This window comes from Oncorhynchus mykiss, chromosome 10 (assembly GCF_013265735.2).
Source record: "Oncorhynchus mykiss isolate Arlee chromosome 10, USDA_OmykA_1.1, whole genome shotgun sequence".
In the NCBI taxonomy this organism is placed as follows: Eukaryota; Metazoa; Chordata; class Actinopteri; order Salmoniformes; family Salmonidae; genus Oncorhynchus; species Oncorhynchus mykiss.
This window is the reverse complement of record NC_048574.1, coordinates 22,733,546-22,759,017: the sequence shown is the minus strand read 5'-3', so window position 1 is coordinate 22,759,017 and position 25,472 is coordinate 22,733,546. Positions and strand designations below refer to the sequence as shown.

General features: G+C 44.6%; 1 protein-coding gene across 3 annotated transcripts in view; it reads left to right on the top strand.

Annotated features, from left to right (window-relative positions):
- Window positions 1-25,472, top strand: part of LOC110533517 (homeobox protein PKNOX2) — a 118,949-nt gene that overhangs the window by 46,356 nt on the left and 47,121 nt on the right. For all 3 annotated transcript variants that reach the window (XM_021617806.2, XM_021617805.2, XM_021617804.2), the window contains one exon: window positions 25,215-25,322. In XM_021617806.2, coding sequence (XP_021473481.1) covers window positions 25,236-25,322 — 87 coding nt within the window. In that variant the 5' untranslated portion in view covers window positions 25,215-25,235. The remainder of the gene's footprint in view (window positions 1-25,214; window positions 25,323-25,472) is intronic.

Genomic DNA, 25,472 nt, shown 5'->3' with positions numbered 1-25,472 from the left:
TATTGAATAATTGTATTACTTTTTATGATTATTTTTATGCTTGCCTTTGTATTTTCGCATTGACTACAGGCAATTCTCCACTGATATGCATTGTGCATTCTAGAATATTTGAGGGGTGCTCTTTGTTAAATACAAAAATCTTTCGGACATTGGGTTCTCAACCAACTGGCACGTATTTTATGGTTTATGGTGTAGCCATATTCCTCTTAGTTGGTCCAGTGAGTATTTGGTCTTGTATTGCAATAATTGACATGCACTGATCAGTGTTGCTTTGGGACAGGGGCATTTTGTCCCTACCATTCTACCAGGCTAGTTTTGTTGTCCATTTGGGTGTTATATTTCAACTCCATAAAAATACAGGTCCTGATATTAATTGGCCCTTTGTTGTCCCTCTGTGTGTAATGGTTGTCTGTGGTGGAAGAAGGTGAGAACCAAAGCGCAGCGTGGTAAATGTTCATATTCTTTGATAGAACTCAGAACACTAAAATACAAAAACCAACAAGAGACCGAAATGAACCCGAAACAGTTCTGTCTGGTACAGATACGAAACAGAAAATAATCACCCACAACTCAAGGGTGAAAACAGGCTGCCTAAGTAGGGTTCTCAATCAGGGACAACAATTGACAGCTGCCTCTGATTGAGAACCATACCAGTCCAAACACAGAAATACCAAATCATAGAAAAAAGAACATAGACTGCCCACCCAACTCACGCCCTGACCATACTAAAACAAAGACATCACAAAGGAACTAAGGTCAGAACGTGACACTGTGTGTGTTTGTGTTTGTTTGTGTCTGTGTTTGTGTGTATGTACAGTGACTTCAGAAAGTGTTCATACCCCTTTACTTAGTCCACATTTTGTTGTGTTACAGCCTGAATTCAAAATGGATTAAATATATTTTCTCTAACCCATCTACCCACAATACCCCATGAAAAAGTGCATTTATTGAAAATGAAAAACACAAATACACTTTGTATAAGAAAGTATGTGGACAACCCTTTAAATTAGTGGATTTGGCTATTTCAGCCACACCCGTTGTTGACAGGTGTATAGAATCGAGCACAAAGCCATGCAATCTCAAATCAAATCAAATTTTATTGGTCACATACAGATGGTTAGCAGATGTTAATGCGAGTGTAGTGAAATGCTTGTGCTTCTAGTTCCGACCATGCAGTAACATCTAACAAGTAATCTAACAATTTCACAACAACTACCTTATACACACGAGTGTAATGGAATGAATAAGAATATATACATATATACAATATGGAATATCGATGGCCGAATGGCATAGGCAAGATGCAGTAGATGGTATAGAGTACAGTATATACATATGAGATGAGTAATGTAGGGTATGTAAACATTATATAAAGTGGTATTGTTTAAAGTGACTAGTGATACATTTATTACATCCCATTTTTAATTATTAAAGTGGCTAGAGATTTGAGTCAGTATGTTGGCAGCAGCCACTCAATGTTACTGATGACTGTTTAACAGTCTGATGGCCTTGAGAAAGAAGCTGTTTTTCAGTCTCTCGGTCCCAGCTTTGATGCGCCTGTACTGACCTCGCCTTATGAATGATAGTGGGGTGACCAGGCAGTGGCTCGGGTGGTTGTTGTCCTTGATGATCTTTTTGGCCTTCCAGGTGTCCTGGAGGGCAGGTATTTTGCCCCCGGTGATGCGTTGTGCAGACCTCACTACCCTCTGGAGCACCAGGCGATAATACAGCCCGACAGGATGCTCTCGATTGTGCATCTGTAGAAGTTTGTGAGTGTTTTTGGTGACAAGCCAAATTTCTTCAGCCTCCTGAGGTTGAAGAGGCGCTGCTGCACCTTCTTCACCACGCTGTCTGTGTGGGTGGACCATTTCAGTTTGTCCATGATGTGTACGCCGAGGAACTTAAAACTTCCACCTTCTCCACTACTGTCCCGTTGATGTGGAAATGGGGCTGCTCCCTCTGCTGTTTCCTGAAGTCCACATTCATCTCCTTTGTTTTGTTTAGTCCACAGTCATCTCCTTTGTTTTGTGAGGTTATTTTCCTGACACCACATTCCGAGGGCCCTCACTTCCTCCCTGTAGGCCGTCTCGTCGTTGTTGGTAATCAAGCCTACCACTGTAGTGTCGTCTGCAAACTTGATGATTGAGTTGGAGGCGTGCATGGCCACACAGTCATGGGTGAACAGGGAGTACAGGAGAGAGCTGAGAACGCACCCTTGTGGGGCCCCAGTGTTGAGGATCAGCGGGGTGGAGATGTTGTTTCCTACCTTCACCACCTGGGGGAGGCCCGTCAGAAAGTCCAGGACCCAGTTGCACAGGGCGGGGTTGAGACCCAGGCTCGAGGTTAATGACGAGTTTGGAGGGTACTATGGTGTTAAATGCTGAGTTGTAGTCGATGAACAGCATTCTTACATAGGTATTCCTCTTGTCCAGGTGGGTTACGGCAGTGTGCAGTGTGATTGCGATTGCGTCGTCTGTGGACCTAGCTCAGTTACCTTAGCTTTCTTGAAAATAGGAACAATGGTGGCCCTCTTGAAGTATGTGGGAACAGCAGACTGGTATAGGGATTGATTGAATATGTCCGTAAACACACCAGCCAGCTGGTCTGTGCATGCTCTGATGATGCGGCTAGGGATGCCGTCTGGGCCGGCAGCCTTGCGAGGGTTAACACGTTTAAATGTTTTATTCACATTGGCTGCGTTGAAGGAGAGCCCGCTGGTTTTGGTGGCGGGCTGTGACAGTGGCACTGTATTGTCCTTAAAGCGAGAAAAGGAGTTGTTTAGTTTGTCTGGGAGGAAGACATCAGTTTCCGCGATGGGGCTGGTTTTATTTTTGTAGTCCGTGATTGACTGTAGACCCTGCCACATACCTCTCGTGTCTGAGCCATTGAATTGCGACTCTACTTTGTCTCTATACTGACGCTTAGCTTGTTTGATTGCCTTGCGGAGGGAATAGCTACACTGTTTGTATTCAGTCATGTTTCTGGTTGCCTTGCCATGATTAAAAGCAGTGGTTCGCACTTTCAATTTTGCGCAAATGCTGCCATCAATCCACGGTTTCTGGTTGGGGAAGGTTTTAATAGTCGCCGTGGGTACAACATCACCTTGCTAATAAACTCGCTCACCGAATCAGCGTATACATCAATTTTGTTGTCCAACGCTATCCGGAACATATCCCAGTCCACGTGATCGAAGCAATCTTGAAGTGTGGAATCAGATTGGTCGGACCAGCGTTGAACAGACCTGAGCACGAGATTTTCCTGTTTTAGTTTCTGTCTTTCACATCCGGCTCTGACAGAGATGGCCGCCTCGCTTCATTAGGAAACTATGCAGTATTTCGTTTTTTTATGTATAATTTCTTACACTGTTACCCCAGGAAATCTTAAGTCTTATTACATACAGCCAGGAGGAACTATTGGATATAAGAGCAACGTCAATTTACCAACATTACGACCAGGAATACAACTTTCCCGAAGCGGATCTTCTGTTTGGTCCACCACCCAGGACAATGGATCGGATCCCAGCAGACGTCCCAAAACAACGTCACCGCAGAAGTGGCAGATGGAGCGGTCTTCTGGTCAGGCTCGGGCACATCGCCCACTGGGGGGGGGGGCCTGTCGTGCTGTGATCATAACTGTCATGTATTGTCATGTTGTGTCTTGTTTCTGTCCTTTCCCTTCACCCTGTCTCCCTCTGCTGGTCGTTATTAGGTTACCTTTTCTCCCCCTCTTTCCCCCAGCTGTTCCTTGTCTCCTCCTAACTACCTCGTCACCCCTTTTCCCACCTGTTCCCTTTTTCCTCTGATTAGTCCTCTATATCTCTCTCTGTTTTTGTTCCTGTCTTTGTTGGATTCTTGTTTGTGTTATTCATGCCTGAACCAGACTATCGTCATGTTTGCTGCAACCTTGTCCTGTCCTGTCGGAATCTGCCGGTCCATCTGAGCCTACCTATGTTTTGTTATTAAAGAAGCTCTGTTTACGTTAATTCACTTTTGGGTCCTCATTCACGCACCGTAACAGAAGAATCCGACCAAGAATGGACCCAGCGACTTCGGATACTCTCCACTCAGCCGTCGAGATCCAGGGAGCGATGCTAGGCAGACACGAGCAGGAATTGTCTGCTGCTCGACATGCCGTTGAGACCCTGGCCACCCAAGTCTCCAACCTCACAGAACAGGTTCACCATCTCCGCCTCGATCCACCGGCCACTTCCAGGGCTTTCGAATCTCCGGAGCCCAGAATCAATAACCCGCCGTGTTACTCTGGGGAGCCCACTGAATGCCGCTCGTTCCTCACCCAGTGTGATATTGTGTTTTCTCTCCAGCCCAACACTTACTCCAGGAGCACTGCTCGTGTCGCCTACGTCATATCTCTCCTTACTGGACGGGCTCGTGAGTGGGGCACGGCAATCTGGGAGGCAAGGGCTGAGTGTACTAACCAGTATCAGGACTTTAAGGAGGAGATGATACGGGTTTTTGATCGATCTGTTTTTGGGGAGGAGGCTTCCAGGGTCCTGTCTTCCCTATGTCAAGGTAATCGATCCATAACAGACTACTCTATTGAGTTTCGCACTCTTGCTGCCTCCAGTGGCTGGAACGAGCCGGCTTTGCTCGCTCGTTTTCTGGAGGGTCTCCGCGCAGAGGTAAAGGATGAGATTCTCTCCCGGGAGGTTCCTTCCAGCGTGGATTCCTTGATTGAACTCGCTATTCGCATTGAGCGACGGGTTGATCTTCGTCACCGAGCTCGTGGAAAGGAGCTCGCGTTCTCCGTTGCCCCCCTCTCCGCATCACTACCATCTTCCTCTGCCGGCTCGGGTGCTGAGCCTATGCAGCTGGGAGGTATCCGCATCTCGACTAAGGAGAGGGAACGGAGAATCACCAACCGCCTCTGTCTCTATTGCGGTTCTGCTGGTCATTTTGTCACTTCATGTCCAGTAAAAGCCAGAGCTCATCAGTAAGCGGAGGGCTACTGGTGAGCGCTACTACTCCTGTCTCTCCTTCAAGATCCTGCACTACCTTGTCGGTCCATCTACGCTGGACCGGTTCGTCAGCTTCCTGTAGTGCCTTAATAGACTCTGGGGCGGAGGGCTGTTTTATGGACGAGACCTGGGCTCGGGAACATGACATTCCTCTCAGACAGTTAAGGGAGTCCACGGCCTTGTTCGCCCTGGATGGTAGTCCTCTCCCCAGGATTCAGCGTGAGACGCTACCTTTAACCCTCACTGTTTCTGGTAATCATAGCGAAACCATTTCTTTTTTAATTTTTCGTTCACCTTTTACACCTGTTGTTTTGGGCCATCCCTGGCTAGTTTGTCATAATCCTTCCATTAATTGGTCTAGTAATTCTATCCTCTCCTGGAACGTCTCTTGTCATGTGAAATGTTTAATGTCTGCTATCCCTCCTGTTTCCTCTGTCTCTTCTTCACAGGAGGAGCCTGGTGATTTGACAGGGGTGCCGGAGGAATATCACGATCTGCGCACGGTGTTCAGTCGGTCCAGGGCCACCTCTCTTCCTCCACACCGGTCGTATGATTGTAGTATTGATCTCCTTCCGGGAACCACTCCCCCCCGGGGTAGACTATACTCTCTGTCGGCTCCCGAACGTAAGGCTCTCAAAGATTATTTGTCTGTAGCTCTTGCCGCCGGTACCATAGTCCCCTCCTCCTCTCCCGCCGGAGCGGGGTTTTTTTTTGTTAAGAAGAAGGACGGGTCCCTGCGCCCCTGCATAGATTATCGAGGGCTGAATGACATAACAGTGAAGAATCGTTATCCGCTTCCTCTTATGTCTTCAGCCTTCGAGATCCTGCAGGGAGCCAGGTTTTTCACTAAGTTGGACCTTCGTAACGCTTACCATCTCGTGCGCATCAGGGAGGGGGACGAGTGGAAGACGGCGTTTAACACTCCGTTAGGGCACTTTGAATACCGGGTTCTTCCTTTCGGCCTCGCTAACGCTCCAGCTGTCTTTCAGGCATTAGTCAATGATGTCCTGAGAGACATGCTGAACATCTTTGTTTTCGTTTACCTTGACGATATCCTGATTTTTTCACCGTCACTCCAGATTCATGTTCAGCACGTTCGACGTGTCCTCCAGCGCCTTTTAGAGAATTGTCTTTTTGTGAAGGCTGAGAAGTGCTCTTTTCACGCCTCCTCCGTCACATTTCTCGGTTCTGTTATTTCCGCTGAAGGCATTAAGATGGATCCCGCTAAGGTCCAAGCTGTCATTGATTGGCCCGTCCCTAAGTCACGCGTCGAGCTGCAGCGCTTTCTCGGCTTCGCGAACTTCTATCGTCGTTTCATCCGTAATTTCGGTCAGGTGGCAGCTCCTCTCACAGCCCTTACTTCTGTCAAGACGTGCTTTAAGTGGTCCGTTTCCGCCCAGGGAGCTTTTGATCTCCTCAAGAATCGTTTTACATCCGCACCTATCCTTGTTACACCTGACGTCACTAGACAGTTCGTTGTCGAGGTTGACGCGTCAGAGGTGGGCGTGGGAGCCATTCTTTCTCAGCGCTCCCTCTCTGACGACAAGGTCCACCCTTGCGCGTATTTTTCTCATCGCCTGTCGCCGTCGGAACGTAACTATGATGTGGGAAACCGCGAACTGCTCGCCATCCGCTTAGCCCTAGGCGAATGGCGACAGTGGTTGGAGGGGGCGAACGTTCCTTTTGTCGTTTGGACTGACCATAGGAACCTTGAGTACATCCGTTCTGCCAAACGACTTAATGCGCGTCAGGCGCGCTGGGCGCTGTTTTTCGCTCGTTTCGAGTTCGTGATTTCTTATCGTCCGGGCTCTAAGAACACCAAGCCTGATGCTTTATCTCGTCTCTTCAGTTCTTCAGTAGCCTCCACTGACCCCGAGGGGATTCTCCCTGAGGGGCGTGTTGTCGGGTTGACTGTCTGGGGAATTGAGAGGCAGGTAAAGCAAGCACTCACTCACACTCCGTCGCCGCGCGCTTGTCCTAGGAACCTTCTTTTCGTTCCCGTTCCTACTCGTCTGGCCGTTCTTCAGTGGGCTCACTCTGCCAAGTTAGCCGGCCACCCTGGCGTTCGGGGTACGCTTGCTTCCATTCGCAAGCGCTTTTGGTGGCCCACCCAGGAGCATGACACGCGTCGCTTCGTGGCTGCTTGTTCGGTCTGCGCGCAGACTAAGTCCGGTAACTCCCCTCCTGCCGGCCGTCTCAGGCCGCTTCCCATTCCCTCTCGACCGTGGTCTCACATCGCCTTAGATTTTGTCACCGGACTGCCTTCGTCAGCGGGGAAGACTGTTATTCTTACGGTTGTCGACAGGTTCTCTAAGGCGGCTCATTTTATTCCCCTTGCTAAGCTTCCTTTGCTAAAGAGACGGCACAAATCATCATCGAGAATGTTTTCAGAATTCATGGCCTTCCGTCAGACGTCGTTTCGGACAGAGGTCCGCAATTCACGTCTCAATTTTGGAGGGAGTTTTGTCGTTTGATTGGGGCTTCCGTCAGTCTCTCTTCCGGCTTTCACCCCCAGTCTAACGGTCAAGCAGAACGGGCCAATCAGACTATTGGTCGCATCTTACGCAGTCTTTCTTTTCGCAACCCTGCGTCTTGGTCAGAACAGCTCCCCTGGGCAGAATACGCCCACAACTCGCTTCCTTCGTCTGCGACCGGGCTATCTCCTTTTCAGAGTAGCCTCGGGTACCAGCCTCCGCTGTTCTCATCTCAGTTCGCCGAGTCCAGTGTCCCCTCCGCTCAGGCTTTTGTCCAACGTTGCGAGCGCACCTGGAAGAGGGTCAGGTCTGCACTTTGCCGTTATAGGGCGCAGACTGTGAGAGCTGCTAATAAGCGTAGAACTAAGAGTCCTAGATATTGTCGCGGTCAGAGAGTTTGGCTCTCCACTCAGAACCTTCCCCTTAAGACCGCTTCTCGCAAGTTGACCCCGCGGTTCATTGGTCCGTTCCGTATTTCTCGGATCATTAATCCTGTCGCAGTGCGACTTCTTCTTCCGCGATATCTTCGTCGCGTCCACCCGGTCTTCCATGTCTCCTGTGTCAAGCCCGTTCTTCGCGCCCCCGCTCGTCTTCCCCCCCCCCCCATCCTTGTCGAGGGCGCACCCATCTACAGGGTCCGTAGGATTTTGGACATGCGTCCTCGGGGCCGTGGTCATCAGTACCTAGTAGATTGGGAGGGGTACGGTCCTGAGGAGAGGAGTTGGGTTCCCTCTCGGGACGTGCTGGACCGTGCGCTGATCGATGATTTCCTCCGTTGCCGCCAGGTTTCCTCCTCGAGTGCGCCAGGAGGCGCTCGGTGAGTGGGGGGGTACTGTCATGTATTGTCATGTTGTGTCTTGTTTCTGTCCTTTCCCTTCACCCTGTCTCCCTCTGCTGGTCGTTATTAGGTTACCTTTTCTCCCCCTCTTTCCCCCAGCTGTTCCTTGTCTCCTCCTAACTACCTCGTCACCCCTTTTCCCACCTGTTCCCTTTTTCCCTCTGATTAGTCCTCTATATCTCTCTCTGTTTTTGTTCCTGTCTTTGTCGGATTCTTGTTTGTGTTATTCATGCCTGAACCAGACTATCGTCATGTTTGCTGCAACCTTGTCCTGTCCTGTCGGAATCTGCCGGTCCATCTGAGCCTACCTATGTTTTGTTATTAAAGAAGCTCTGTTTACGTTAATTCGCTTTTGGGTCCTCATTCACGCACCGTAACAATAACAACATACAGGAACTCAATTCCTTTTGTTCACCTGACCTAGAATTCCTTACAATCAAATGCCGACCTCATTATCTACCAAGAGAATTCTCTTTGATTATAATCACAGCCGTGTATATCAATCTCCATTGACAAACATTGGCGGTAGAATGGCCTTACTGGAGAGCTCAATGACTTTCAACGTGGCAGTTCGTCAAATTTCTGCCTTGCTACAGCAAATTTATTTATAAAGGCCTTTTTACATCGGCCAATGTCACAAAGAGCTATACAGAAACCCAGCCTAAAACCCCAAACAGCAAGCAATGCAGATGTAAAAGCACAGTGGCTACGAAAAACTCCCTAGGAAGGCAGAAACCTAGAAAGAAACCTAGAGAGGAAACAGGCTCTGAGGGGTGGCCAGTCCTCTTCTGGCTGTGACGGATGGAGATTATAACAGTACATGGCCAAGAAGTTAAAACATTCATAGATGACCAGCAGGGTCAAGTAATAATAAGCACAGTGGTTGTAGAGTGTGCAACAGGTCAGCACCTCAGGAGTGAATGTCAGTTGGCTTTTCATAGCCGATCATTCAGAGTTTGAGACAGCAGATGTGGTAGAGAAATAGAGTTGGAAACAGCAGGTCCGGGACAAGGTAGCACTTCGGGTGAACAGGTCAGGGGTCCATAGCCACAGGCAGAACAGTTGAAACTGGAGCAGCAGCATGACTAGGTGGAGTGGGGACAGCAAGGAGTCATCAGGCCATGTAGTCCTGAGGCATGGTCCTCGGGCTCAGGTCCTCTGAGAGAAGAGATAGAGAACGCGGGAGAGAGAGGGAGAGGGAGAAAGAAAGAGAGAAAGTGAGAGAATTAGAATTAGAGGGAGCATACTTAAATTCACACAGGACACCGGATAAGACTTGAGAAATACTCCAGATATAACAGTCTGACCCTAGCCCCCAACACAAACTATTGCAGCATAATTACTGGAGGCTGAGGCAGGAGGGGTCGGGAGACACTGCGGCCCTGTCTGACTGTACCCCCGGACAGGGCCAACCAGGCAGGATATAACCCCACCCACTTTACCAAACACAGCCCCCACACCACTAGAGGGATATCTTCAACCACCAATTTACTACCCTGAGACAAGGCCGAGTGTAGCCCGCAAAGTTCTTCCCCACGGCACGAACCCGAGGACGGTGCCAACCAGGACCGTAAGATCATGTCAGAGACTCAACCCACTCAAGTGACGCATCCCTCCTAGGGATGGCATGGAAGAGCACCAGTATGCCAGTGACTCAGCCCCCATAATAGGGTTAGAGGCAGAGAATCCCAGTGGAGAGAGGGGAACTGGCCAGGCAGAGACAGCAAGGGTGGTCCATCGCTCCAGTGCCTTTCCATTCACCTTCACACCCCTGGGCCAGACTACACTCAATCATAGGACCTACTGAAGAAATGAGTCTTCAATAAAGACTTAAAGGTTGAGACTGAGTCTGCGTCTCTCACATGGATAGGCAGACCATTGCATAAAAATGGAACTCTATAGGAGAAAGCCCTGCCTCCAGCTGTTTGCTTAGAAATTCTAGGCACAATAAGCAGGCCCGTGTCTTGTGACCGTAGCATATGTATAGGTATGTACGGCAGGACCAAATCGGAAAGGTAGATAGGAGCAAGCCCATGTAATGCTTTGTAGGTTAGCAGTAAAACCTTTAACTCAGCCCTAGCCTGAACAGGAGAGGCTAGCACTGGAGTAATATGATCAAATGTTTTGGTTCTAGTCAATATTCTTGCAGCTGTGTTTAGCACTAACTGAAGTTTATTTAGTGCTTTATCCGGGTAGCCGTAAAGTAGAGCATTGCAGTAGTCTAATCTAGAAGTGACAAAAGCATGGATACATTTTTGAACAGAAAGTTTCAGATTTTTGCAATGTTACATAGATGGAAAAAGCTGTCCTTGAAACAGTCTTGATATGTTCGTCAAAAGAGGGATCAGGGTTCAGAGTAACGCCAATGTCCTTTACAGTTTTATTTGAGATGACTGTACAACCGTCAATATTAATTGTCAGATCCAACAGAATATCTCTTTGTTTCTTGGGACCTAGAACTAGCATCTACGTTTTGTCCGAGTTTAAAAGTAAAACATTTGCCGCCATCGACTTCCTAACGTCTGAAACACAGGCTTCCAGGGAGGGCAATTTTGGGGCTTCACCATGTTTCATCAAAATGTACAGCTGTGTATCATCCTCATAGCAGTGAAAGTTAACATTATGTTTCTGAATGATATCACCAAGAGGTAAAATATATAGTGAAAACATTAGAGGCCCTAAAACGGAACCTTGAGGAACACCAACATTTACAGTTGATTTGTCAGAGGACAAACCATAAAAGTGATATCTTTCCGACAGATAAGATCTAATCCAGGCCAGAACCTGTCCGTGTAGACCATTTTGGGTTTCCAATCTCTCCAAAAGAATGTGGTTATTGATGCTATCAAAAGCAGCACTAAGGTCTAGGAGCACGAGGACAGATGCAGAGCCTTGGTCTGACACCACTAAAAGGTAATTTACCACCTTCACGAGTGCAGTCTCAGTGCTATGATGGGGTCTAAAACCAGACTGAAGCGTTTTGTATACATTGTTAGTCTTCAGGAAGGCAGACAGCTTTTTCCAATTTTTTTGAGAGGAATGGGAGATTTGATATAGGCCTGGGTCAAGGTTTCGCTTTTTCAAGAGATGCTTTATTACTGCCGCTTTTAGTGAGTTTGGTACACATCCGGGGGATCTGGAGCCATTTATTATGTTCAACATAGGAGGGCCAAGCAGAGGAAGCAGCTCTTTCAGTAGTTTAGTTGGAATAGGGTCCAGTCTGCAGTTTGAAGGTTTACATGCCATGACTATTTTCATCAGTGTGTCAAGAGATATAGTATTAAAAAACTTGACTCAGGACAACTGAGCTTTGACGAAATACGCAGATTTAAAGAGGATTTTATTTCTAATGATGATTTTCGTCAAAGATGTTCATGAATTTATCACTGCTGAAGTGAAAGGCATATTCTCTTGGGGAATGCTGCTTTTTAGTTAGCTTTGTTGACAGTATCAAAATTAAATCTAGGATTGTTGTTATTCTCCTCAAATAAGTAGGATGATCTAGCTGCAGTGAGGGCTCTTCGATACTGCAAGGTACTGTCTTTCCAAACTATTCAGAAGACTTCCAGTTTGGTGTAGCGCCATTTCCGTTCCAATTTTCTGGAAGCTTGCTTCAGGGCTCGGGTATTTTCTGTATACCAGGGAGCTAGTTTCTTATGACAAATGTTTTTGTTTTTAGGGGTGCGACTGCATCTAGGGTATTACGCAAGGTTAAATTAAGTTCCTCAGTTAGGTGGTTAACCGATTGTTGTACTCTGATGTCCTTGGGTAGGTGGAGGGAGTCTGGAAGGGCATCTAGGAATCTTTGGGTTGTCTGAGAATTTATAGCACGGCTTTTGATAATCCTTGGTTGGGCTGCCCCGACCTCGAGCCTGCGTACCAGGCTCGTTCTCCTGTATATTATGAGTACAGTGACTGCAATTAGAAGGCATAATGTTAATGCTACTACTTAGCTTCGGCTGGTGAAGGTCCTGTAAAACCATGTCCAGATAAAACGTCTGGAGTGAAAAAGTTGAATGATAAAGTCGAGCGAGGGGGGAAAAAACAAAAAAATATACATAAAATGTTAATTAAAAGTAAAAACCGTAATGTTGGCAGGAAGCAAAGTAACGATAGCAACAAAACGCACAGCAGTATGTAAACAAGTCCACAAGTTGTGACAGGAAATGACTTCAGCACTCAATGATGCAAAACATCAAAACATAAGTGCTGTTTTTGTGAAGTGGAAACTACAAGCAGCAACAACAACTCAGCTGCGAAGTGGTAGGCCACACAAGCTAGCAGAACAGGATCACAGAGTGCTGAAGCGCGTATCTTGTAAAAATTGTCTGTTCTTGTCACAAGTGTAGAGAGGAGGAGGCAGTCGCAGATTTAGAACTACTGAATTTATAAACCTCTCTAGGGTATGTGGGACGTAGCGTCCCACCTCGTCAACAGCCAGTGAAACCTGCAGGGCACGAAATTCAAAACAACAGAAATCCCATAATTAAAATTCCTCAAACATACATGTATTTTACACCATTTTAAAGATACACTTGTTGTAAATCCAGCCACAGTGTCTGATTTCAAAAAGGCTTTACGACTAAAGCAAACCAAACAATTATGTCAGGTCAGAGCCAAGTCACAGAAAAACACAGCCATTTTTCCAGCCAAAGGGAGGAGTCACAAAAAGCAGAAATATAGATCAAATTAATCACTAACCTTTGATGATCTTCATCAGATGACACTCATAGGACTTCATGTTACACAATACATGTATGTTTTGTTCGGTAAAGTTCATATTTATATCCAAAAATCTGAGTTTACATTGGTGCGTTATGTTCAGTAGTTCCAAAACATCCAGTGATTTTGCAGAGAGCCACATCAATTTACAGAAATACTCATAATAAACATTGCTAAAAGATACAACTGTTATGCATGGAATTTTAGATCTACTTCTCCTTAATGCAACCGCTGTGTCAGATTTCAAAAAAACTTTACGGAAAAAGCACAACATGCAATAATCTGAGTACAGCGCTCAGACACAAAAGCAAGCCATACAGATATCCACCATGTTGTGGAGTCAACAGAAGTCAGAAATAGCATTATAAATATTTACTTACCTTTGATGATTTTCATCAGAATGCACTCCCAGGAATCCCAGTTCCACAATAAATGTTTGTTTTGTTCGATAATGTCCATCATTTATGTCCAAATACCTTGTTCGCTTGTTCAGTACACAATCCAAACTCACGATGCGCGATCACTAGGAGCAGACGAAAAGTCAAAAAGTTCCGTTACAGTCCGTAGAAACATGTCAAACGATGTATATAATCAATCTTTAGGATGTTTTTAACATAAATCTTCAATAATGTTCCAACCGGAGAATTCCTTTGTCTGTAGAAATGCAATGGAACAGAGCTAACTATCACGTGAACGCGCGACACTGAGCTCGTGGCTCTCTGGCAGACCTCTGACTCCTTCCCCTCTCATTCGCCCCCACCTCACAGTAGAAGCATCAAACAAGGTTCTAAAGACTGTTGACATCTAGTGGAAGTATTACCCCATAGACACTGTGTATTCGATAGGCCAAGAGTTGAAAAACTACAAACCTCAGATTTCCCACTTCCTGGTTGTTTTTTTCTCAGATTTTTGCCTGCCATATGAGTTCTGTTATACTCACAGACATCATTCAAACAGTTTTAGAAACTTCAGAGTGTATTCTATCCAAATCTAGTAATTCTATGCTTTTATGGCTGAGTAGCAGGCAGTTTAATTTGGGCACGCTTTTCATCCAAAATTCCCACCGTAGCACCGTATATAGCACCGTATATAAAAGCGGGATGAATCCCAAAGCGTAAAATAATAAAGTTCTCAAGAAATAGCAGGAGAGATTCCTCCCAGGAAAACAAGCAACATCTACAATGATAGACAAAGACATACAGTATGACAGAGGGAGTATACAGTATATACAGGGATAAAGTGGGGATTGAAACTAGGGCGGCGCCAATGGGCATAATCCTTGGGCCAGCGCCTGCTGGACTTAGACCTCCATGGCTTCAGTCTCTGCATGCGAGAGAGGGTAGATGTGCCTCCGCGGGAGGGTAGAACCAGGCAGTAGGTCAATAGTGCAGTCCCATGGGCGATGAGGGGGAAGTTACATGGCACGAGTCTTTGAAAAATCCACCTGTAGGTCCCGGTATTCCTCCGGGATAGGGACGTGGGTGGCCTGGTCTGGGTGGACAGAGAGGAGCAAGGCACGTCCACGCCTACCTGGGAAGGTGCAGGAGCAGTGCTCGGCCTGTCGCTGTATATATACAGTGATAGAGTGGGGATTGGAACCAGATGTGTGTAATGATGACGAGACATGTCCGAGGTTGGTGAGTGAAGGGCATTTGCCAGCAGCAGGTTTGGCAGCAACTAGAAGGCCGGCGACGCCGAACACCTGAGCTGGACAGGAGGCTGCTGTGACAGTCCTCGGTTGCAACATACCACCGAGTTCCAAACTGCCTCAGGCAGCAACGTCAGCACAAGATCTGTTCATTGGGAGCTGAAATGGCTTTCCATGGCCGAGCAGCCACACCCAAGCCTAAGATCACCATGTGCAATGCCCAGCACCGGCTGGAGTTGTGTAAAACTTGCCGCCATTGGACTCTGGAGCAGTGGAAGCACGTTCTCTGGAGAAGAGATCAAGCTTCCAATGGACAAATGCCAGGAGAACGCTATCTGCCTCAATGCATAGTGCCAACTGTAATGTTGGGTGGAGGAGGAATAATAGTCTGGGGCTGTTTTCATGTTTCAGGCTTAGCCACTTAGTTCCAGTGAAGGGAAATCTTAACGCTACAGCATTCAAGGACATTCTAGACGATTCTGTGCTTCCAACTATGTGAGAACAGTTTGGGGAAGGCACTTTCCGTTTCAGCATGACAATGCCCCGTGCACAAAGTGAGGTCCATACAGAAATGGTGTATCAAGATTGGTGTGGAAGACCTTGACTGGCCTGCACAGAGCCCTGACCTCAACTCCATCGAACACCTTGAATTGGAATGTCGACTGAGAGCCAGGCCTAATCGCCCAACATCAGTGTCCAACCTCACCAATGCTCTTGTGGAACAATGGAAGCAAGTCCCTGCAGCAATGTTCCAACATCTAGTAGAAAGCCTTCCTAGAAGAATGGAGACTGTTATAGCAGCAAAGGGGGGACCAACTCCATATTAAAATCCATGATTTCGGAATGAGATGTTCGACGAGCAGGTGTCCACATACTTTTGGTCATGTAGTGTATCTCATTTACATAAGTATTCACACCCTTGAGTCAATGCTTAAAAGCACATTTGGCAGTGATTACAGCTGTGAGTGTTCCTGGGTAAGTCTCTTTCAAAATTCTTCAAGCTCTGTCAGATGTTTGTTGATCATTGCTAGACAACAGTGGAGGCTCCTCAGATGAGGAAGGGGAGGACCATCCTCCTCAGTGAATTACAGAAAAATAAATATGTTAAAACATGAAAAAAGTTATCATTTTCAGATAAAACTATACTAAATATAATCATGTCACCAAATAATTAATTAAAACACACTATTTTGCAAAGAAGGTCTATAGTAGCCTCAACAGCACTCTGTAGGCTAGCACCATGGTGTAGCCAGAGGACAGCTAGCTTCCGTCCTCCTCTGAGTACATTGACTTCATTACAAAACCTAGGAGGCTCATGGTTCTCACCCCCTTCCATAGACTTACACAGCAATTATAACATCTTCTGGAGGACGTTCTCCAACCTATCAGAGCTCTTGCTGCATGAACTGACATGCTGTCCACCCAATCAAGGGATCATAAATCAGAAAGTATGATTTTGTGGGTTTACTAATACGCTAGTTCTATTAGCTACGCTGACTATGATGTTTTTTATTTTTTTGTTTTATTTTACCTTTATTTTACCAGGCAAGTCAGTTAAGAACAAATTCTTATTTTCAATGACGGCCTAGGAACAGTGGGTTAACTGCCTTGTTCAGGGGCAGAATGACAGATTTTTACCTTGTCAGGTCAGGGATTCACTCTTGCAACCTTTCGGTTACTAGTCCAACGCTCTAACCACTAGGCTACCCTGCCGCCTTACTTTAGCTAATATGGTGACAACAATATAGGCTGTGTGTAGTGGTTTGGCTTGGAAAGGTTTTCCCGCCTGGTCACATACAGCTGATTTATTATGCATTGAAGTACACAAGCGAAGGGAAGAGGTGAAAGGAGGAGAGTGCATAATGTAGATGCGAGAAGGAATGCAACATGGCTGCTATGAAACTGTGAACTGTGTTTACGTGTGATCAGGGGTGTATTCATTCTGCCGATTCTGTTGAAAAATGTTTCTTAAACAGAAGCAAACGGAACAACATGGGGATAAACATCCCTGAATTTGTCCAATAGAATCTCTCATTTACAACTGCTGCAAACAGGATGCATGTTTTGGAATATTTTTATTGATTGAAGGATTCCTTTTCAGTCTGTCAATTAGGTTAGTATTGTGGAGTAACTACAATGTTGTTGATCCATCCTCAGTTTTCTCCTATCACAGCCATTAAACTCTGTAACTGTTTTAAAGTCACCATTTGGCCTCATGGTGAAATCCCTGAGTTATTTCCTTCTTGTCCGGCAACTGAGTTAGGAAAGACGCCTGTATCTTTGTGGTGAATGTGTGTATTGATACACCATCCTAAGTGTAATTAATAACTTCACCATGCTCATCTACCAATAGGTGCCCTTCTTTGCGAGGCCTTGGAAAAACTCCCTGGTCTTTGTGGCTGAATCTGGGTATGAAATTCGCTGCTTGACTGATGGACCTTAATTCTATTTGTGGGGTGGGGAGACAAGGCAGTCATTTAAAAATGATGTTAAAAACTATTATTGCACACAAGTGAGTCCATGCAACTTGTTGTTGGGACTTGTTGAGAAATGTTTTACTCCTGAAATGTATTTAGGCTTGCCATAACAAAGGGATTACAGTAAATACTTATTGACAGAAGACATTTCAGCTTTTTCATTGTTAATGAATTAGTAAAAATGTCTAAAAACATGATTCCACTTCGACTTTATGGGGTGTGTAGTCCAGTGATAAACAAATCTCAATTTAATCAATTTTAAATTCAGGCTGTAACACAACACAATGTGGAAAAAGTCAAGGGGTGTGAATACTTACTGAAGGCACTGTAGGTCTGTGTGTATTTGCCTGTACATCAATGTGGTTGTGTTAGAAACACAGTTAGGTAGCCTACTGCATTCCTTCGAGGGATGGGAGACTTGAGAGGCCACCTAAAATACTGTGCAATAATTGGAATTGCTTTATCTTTTAGACTCATCGGTTAATTTGCAATTTTCCATTTAATTACTAACTCGCTCTCTGCATTTGCAATTAAAATGAGCACTGATAACAGAGAAGATGCCTTTTAGCTGATTCCACTTGGAATGAAAACACAAGCCAGGAATAGCAATCAGTATAGAAATCACAGTCACACTAACACACACAACATCCTCAATTTGTATGATTTGGAACGGAGCTCGTCAGATGTAATAAAAAATGTGAGCCAGGATCCTTTCCAAAGCTGTGTTGAGTGGAGGGCTGAGTTGAGGGGGTGTTATGTTTTTGGCCTCCCTGGCACTTTTCCACTCATGTTGGTGTCAGGCCCAGGTCCTAGGATAGGATGGGATGAGCTCACTGGTGTAGCACGCCTGTCCTCTGTGTCATCCTGTCTGTGTCAGAGTTGAGCAGCCGTTCGCATCACTTCCTGTCCCTTCTGTCTGTCTGGATCTATGTGCTGTCTTGTGCACTTGTGACCCCTCAAACTCAAAGACACTGTTTCTATTCAGAGTAGAGCAGGCACATGATTTATGCTAAATGGTTACTGGGTATGCTATACAGCTGTTTTTAAAGAACATTTTATAATGTCTCTGTTATTTGCATGGACGTATCGGAATTTGTGCCCTGCTTTTAGGCTTTTCTGCCTGTAAAATACAGTTGAAATTGTGCAGTCCAAAGCAACTCTCTGCCTTGCTTTGGTATGACTCACAATGTCAATATGACTTAACTTCTGGGCACCTCTGATTGTTAACAATTACCATACAAGTTCAGCCTTCTTAGTAAGGATGACAAATATAATCTATTCCACAGTACCGCTCCCAATCTTTCTGTAAACACACAAGCAATTACTGTGATTCATACCATAGCATCCTGAGGGACCTTCATGCTCATGACTAGACATGCTGATTCACTGATGTTGTGCTTTGCATGGGAAAAGTGTGTGTGTGTGTGTGTTAGCATGTTTTTTTTGTGTGTGTATGTGTGTGTCTGTGCATGCATGTGTGTGTCTGTGTGTGTTCAAAAGATGTGTTGTAGAGGAGGGTAGCTTTCAAGAGGTCAAACCAAGTGTGTCAGGTCTGCGTGTGTTGAACAGGGGTGTGTGGGGGGGGGGTGAGGAGTTGGTTAGGTCTGAATGTGCTGAACAGGGATGTGTGGGGGGTGAGGAGCATACAGTATTGTCAGCAAGAGGGGATAGACACTCTGTGTGTGTGTGCATGTGTGTGTGTGTACATGCGTGCATGGATGAATATGCGTGTGTTTGTGTGTGTATGTATGAATGTGGGTGTATCCGGTATGAAATGGCTAACTAGTTAGCTATGCATGCTAGTAGCATTTCAATCGGTGACGTCACTTGCGCTGAGATATATTTAATCAATTTTGAATTCAGGCTGTAACATAACAACATGTGGAATAAGTCAAGGGTTATGAATACTTTCTGAAGGCACTGTACATACAAAGACAGACAGGTCACTGTGGGTATTGGTGTATACTGTATACACAGACAGACAGGTCAACATGTGTATTGGTGTATATACAGTACACAGAAAGACAGGTCAACATGTGTATACTGTATACACAGACAGACAGGTCAACATGTGTATTGGTGTATACCGTATACACAGAAAGAGTGGTCAACATGTGTATACTGTATATACAGACAGACAGGTCAACATGTGTATTGGTGTGTACCGTATACACAGACAGACAGGTCAACATTTGTATTGGTGTATATGCACAGAAAGACATGTCAATATATGTATTGGTCTACATAGAGAAACCACTTGCTGGTACCACACTCGACAATACTAGAGATCAAGCTCAAATTAAACTGTATTCAAAATGCAACCTCTTACGGATCTCTACAGATAGGTGTCCCTTCCACGGGACGGTTGAGATAATTTGCGCTAATGCGATTAGCATGAGGTTGTAAGTAACAGGAACATTTCCCATGACATAGACATATCTGATATTGGCAGAAAGATTAATTAACAAGAATTTACTCTAACTGCACTGTCCAATTTACTGTAGCTATTACAGTGAAAGAATACCATGCTATTGTTTGAGAAGATTGCACAGTTATGAACTTGAAAAGTTATTAATAAACCAATTAGGCCCATTTTGGCAAAATTTTGAGCAGAAATGCAATGGTTCCTTGGATCAGTCTAAAACGTTGCACACACACTGCTGCCATCAAAATCTAAATTTTGCCTGGGCTTGAATAATACATTATGGCCTTTCTCTTGCATTTCAAAGATGACGTTTTTTTTCTTTGTATTATCTTTTACCAGATCTAATGCGTTATATTCTCATACATTCATTTCACATTTAAACAAACTTCAAAGTGTTTCCTTTCAAATGGTATCAAGAATATGCATGTCCTTGCTTCAGGTCTTGAGCTATAGGCAGTTAGATTTAGGTATGTCAAGAAATTGAAATAAAGGGGTGGATACTTAAGAGGTTTTAACAATGCAATACACTTGACATTTATCACAATGTCAGGGTTCCAGGGTTATATTAAGGAATGCTCCTCGGCCAATAGGATTAGGTAGCCGGAATGTTGTTTTATACACTGCTCAAAGAAATAAAGGGAACACTAAAATAACACATCCTAGATCTGAATGAATGAAATATTCTTATTAAATACTTTTTTCTTTACATAGTTGAATGTGCTGACAACAAAATCACACAAAAATTATCAATGGAAATCAAATTTGATTCACACTCAAAATTAAAGTGGAAAACCACACTACAGGCTGATCCAACTTTGATGTAATGTCCTTAAAACAAGTCAAAATGAGGCTCAGTAGTGTGTGTGGCCTCCACGTGCCTGTATGACCTCCCTACAACACCTGGTTATGCTCCTGATGAGGTGGTGGATGGTCTCCTGAGGGATCTCCTCCCAGACCTGGACTAAAGCATCCGCCAACTCCTGGACAGTCTGTGGTGCAACGTGGCGTTGGTGGATGGAGCGAGACATGATGTCCCAAATGTGCTCAATTGGATTCAGGTCTGGGGAACGGGCGGGCCAGTCCATAGCATCAATGCCTTCCTCTTGCAGGAACTGCTGACACACTCCAGCCACATGAGGTCTAGCATTGTTTTGCATTAGGAGGAACCCAGGACCAACCGCACCAGCATATGGTCTCACAAGGGGTCTGAGGATCTCATCTTGGTACCTACCTCTGGCGAGCACATGGAGGGCTGTGCGGCCCCCCAAAGAAATGCCACCCCACACTATGACTGACCCACCGCCAAACCGGTCATGCTGGAGGATGTTGCAGGCATTCTCCACGGCGTCTCCAGACTCTGTCACGTCTGTCACGTGCTCATTGTGAACCTGCTTTCATCTGTGAAGAGCACAGGGCACCAGTGGCAAATTTGCCAATCTTGGTGTTCTCTGGCAAATGCCAAACGTCCTGCACGGTGTTGGGCTGTAAGCATAACCCCCACCTGTGGACGTCAGGTCCTCATACCACCCTCATGGAGTCTGTTTCTGACCGTTTGAGCAGACACATGCACATTTGTGGCCTGCTGGAGGTCATTTTGCAGGGCTCTGGCAGTGCTCCTCCTGCTCCTCCTTGCACAAAGGCAGAGGAAGCGGTCCTGCTGCTGGGTTGTTGCCCTCCTACGGCCTCCTCCATGTCTCCTGATGTACTGGCCTGTCTCCTGGTAGCGCCTCCATGCTCTGGACACTATGCTGACAGACACGGCAAACCTTCTTGCCACAGCTCGCATTGATGTGCCATCCTGGATGAGCTGCACTACCCGAGCCACTTGTGTGGGTTGTAGACACCGTCTCATGCTACCACTACAGTGAAAGCACCGCCAGCATTCAAAAGTGACCAAAACATCAGCCAGGAAGCTTAGGAACTGAGAAGTGGTCTGTGGTCACCCTTTGCAGAATCACTCCTTTATTGGGGGTGTCTTTTTAATTGCCTATAATTTCCACCTGTTGTCTATTCCATTTGCACAACAGCATGTGAAATTTATTGTCAATCAGTGTTGCTTCCTAAGTGGACAGTTTGATTTCACAGAAGTGTGATTGACTTGGAGTTACATTGTGTTGTTTAAGTGTTCCCTTTATTTTTTGAGCAGTGTATATACTAGGATACATTTTTTGACTTACTATGAGGTTAATATGATTGTATCAAAAAGTTAGGTATTGTGTAGTCAGTATATACATATAGCCCACAGTCACATAGATAGACCATTAGAAACACACTGAGGTGAGCCTGCTGTGTTTACGTAACAGGTTGTGATGCAGGTATTGGGTCCCTGTGTTTGTGTGAGTGTGTGTGTGTGTGTGTGTGTCAACTCCAGAGACCCTATAAGCCAATGAGCTCCCCAGGGAACTCCACTTGGTACAGTAGACAACCCTGCAGATTCCTCCAGCTCTGGATATTAGCAATTAGTCCACTGACTGGAGCTTTAATTGGACACTGATTAGATTGGTGTCATAAGTATAACCTACTACCCACTACATGGGAAAAACAAGGGCACTGATTCCCTTTTGTGTGTAATGTTGTTTTCTTATTACAATGTCACTTATTCTGTGATGCTACATTGTTTGTGGACTTATTTAGAAGCTATGGTATACATGTCTACAATGTATCATATGTATGAGAGAGAGAGAGAGAGAGAGAGAGAGAGAGAGAGAGAGAGAGAGAGAGAGAGAGAGAGAGAGAGAGAGAGATAGGACAGTCTGCAGCATCCGGCCTCATGCTACTTGAATCTGAAGTCAAATGTCTACTGTTTGCTGATGATCTGGTGCTTCTGTCCCCAACCAGGGAGGGCCTACAGCAACACATATATCTACTGCACAGATTCTGTCAGACCTGGGCCCAGGCAGTAAATCTGAGTAAGACAAAATATAATGGTGTTCCAAAAAAGGTCCAGTTGCCAGGACCACAAATACAAATTCCATCTAGACATGGTTGCCCTAGAGTACACAACAAACTATACATACCTCAGCCTAAACATCTGTGTCACAGTTAACTTCCACAAAGCTGTAATAGATCTGAGAGACAAGGCAAGAAGGGCCTTCTACGCCATCAAAAGGAACATAACATTCGATATATCAATTAAACTTGATACATACTTGATATTCTGGAATCAGTTATAGAATCCATTGCCCTTCATGGTTGTGAGGTCTGGGGTGAAACCAAGAATTCACAAAATGGTACAAACACCAAATTGAAACTCTGCATGCAGAATTCTGCAAAAAATAACCTCAGTGTACAATGTAAAACACCAAATATTGCATGCAGAGCAGAATTAGGCCGATACCCACTAATGATCAGAATCCAGAAAATAGCTGTTAAATTCTACAATCACCTAAAAAGAAGCAATTTCCAAACCTTCCATAACAAAGCTATCACCTATAGAGAGATGAACCTGGAGAAGAGTCCCATAAGCAAGCTGGTCCTGAGGCTCTGTTCACAAACACAAAAAGACCCCACAGAATCCCAGGATAGCAACACAATTAGACTCAACCAAATCATGAGAAAACAAGAAGATAATTACTTGACACATTGGAAAGAATTAAGAAAAGCTAACTAGAATGGTATTTGGTCATAAACAGAGAGTACACAGTGGCAGAATACCTGACCACTGTGGCTGACCCAAAATTAAGGAAAGCTTTGACTATGTACAGACTCAGTGAGCATAGCCTTGTTATTGAGAGAGGCCGCCATAGGCAGACCTGGTTCTCAAGAGAAGACAGGCTATGTGCACACTACCTACAAAATGAGGTGGAAACTGAGCTGCACTTCCTAACCTCCTGCCAAATGTATAACCATATTAGAAACACACGTTTTCATCAGATTACACAGACCCACAAAGAACTCAAAAACAAATCAAATTTTGATATTCTCCCATACAGTATCTTTTGGGTGGAATACCACAGTGTGTCATCACAGCAGCAATATTTGTGACCTGTTGCCACAAGAAAAGGGAAACCAGTGAAGAACAAAACAATTGTAAATAAAACCCATATTTCTGTTTATTTATTTTCCTTTTTGTACTTTAACTATTTTAACATCGTTATAACAATGCACATAGCCATAATATGACATTTGGAACGTCTCTATTCCTTTGGAACTTTTGTGATTGTAAAGTTTACTGTTCATATTTTTTTTCCTCACTTTGTTTATTATCTATTTCACTTGTAAACATATATTTCCTATGACAATAAAGCCCTTTGAATTGAGAGAGAGACAGAGAATGTAGGAGTGACAGACGGAAAACACAGGGAGGAGAAAAATAACAGATAGTTCAGTATTCTTCCCCTCTCCCATTACTTAATCATAGCAGCACCTGGTGGCTGCCTTGCACAGTAATAAACCAGACAACTGCTGCTCAGTCATTCTCAACACCAGATACATTTTACATACTGTACAGCAAGTTAATAATTTTGTGGATTTAGTGAAAGGGAGTTTTCTGCTTACCTTTGTCAAAATGTGGCAATTGCTGCATAAGCATATTTATTCAAGTCATTAAATGCTTTTAAATGTTTTTAATAAAAATGTGTTATCACCCTGTTATATCCAAACAATCAAGTATTTTATTAATGTACATTAAAATGCACCAAGCAAGGTATTGAGAGTAGCAAGGAAAAACACCAACTAAAGCTGATTAGGAGGATAAGTAAATACACAGGCCTATTCATAAAGCTTCCCAGAGGGGTGTTGATCTAGTCTTAGGGCTGGATTCAATCCGTATAATGGATGTTCAGTGCTTTAGAGTAATTGATATTTAAAGGTAATTTCGGAATTGAACCGACATATACAGGGTTTACCGTGAAATGTGGAGACTGCATTCATCGCCTTTAAATTTCAAACACGCTATAGCGCTGAACTTCTGCGATATGGATTGAAACAAGCTCTTCTTCATCATGGTCTATTGTAAAAAGCATAACTGTAGATAAGCTCTACTACTCTGAGACACTTTATAAATACGGGCTCTGACCCTGGACCAGCAGTTAGAGGCCACTTCTATCACAACACAACACCTGATGTTTACATACAGTATAATCAGTGTTGGGGAAGCTCATCTGAAAAGATTATCAAGCTACCAATTACTTTACACTGTAAGAAGTTAAGGTACACTAAAGCTAACCTTAAGAAAAATATAGTTTACTTAACTAAAGTTATTTTCAAAAAGTAGTTCACATCCAAACTACTTTGTGAAAAATGATCATATGTAAATCTGAAATGTCAATGACTACAAATTGCAAGAAGAGATAACTTTGGGGTTAACGTTGTGTGTAATTTAGCCTATTAAACAAAAAAAACGACAGTATTTTTCAAGTAAAAATTAGGCAGGTCTGATGCTGAAAAATAAAGTAAATGATTGCCTACTTCACCCATATCTTCTTTTGTTTTTGCAAAAAGAGTTGTGTGTAGTTCCAGTAGTTAGCTACACAGCTACATGGCAAAAAAGTAATTAACTACTGAAAACACAACCTAGTTTAGACTTTAGTTCAACTACCACCAAGCTACTGCAAAATGTAGTAAACTTACTAGTTGAACTACATGTAGTTCAGTACTCTACAAAAATGCATGTAATGTACTCCTAACACCATGTGTGTTTGTATCCCCCTGCAGGTCTCCATGTGAAGCTGTCCCATGATGCAACATGTGTCCCCAGCACCAGCACTGACAATGATGGCCACCCAGAGCGTTCCTCCACCATCGTACCAGGAGAGCCAACAGGTCAGTACACCACTAGTGGTCAGCTCAGGGTTGGGGTCCAAGACAGTTTTTTATTTCAGTCAATCCAGGAAATGTATTGAAATTCAGTTCATCAATTGAAAAATCCTGAGTATCTTATTTGTCTTTAGTCAAGTGCACTTCCAAACAAAC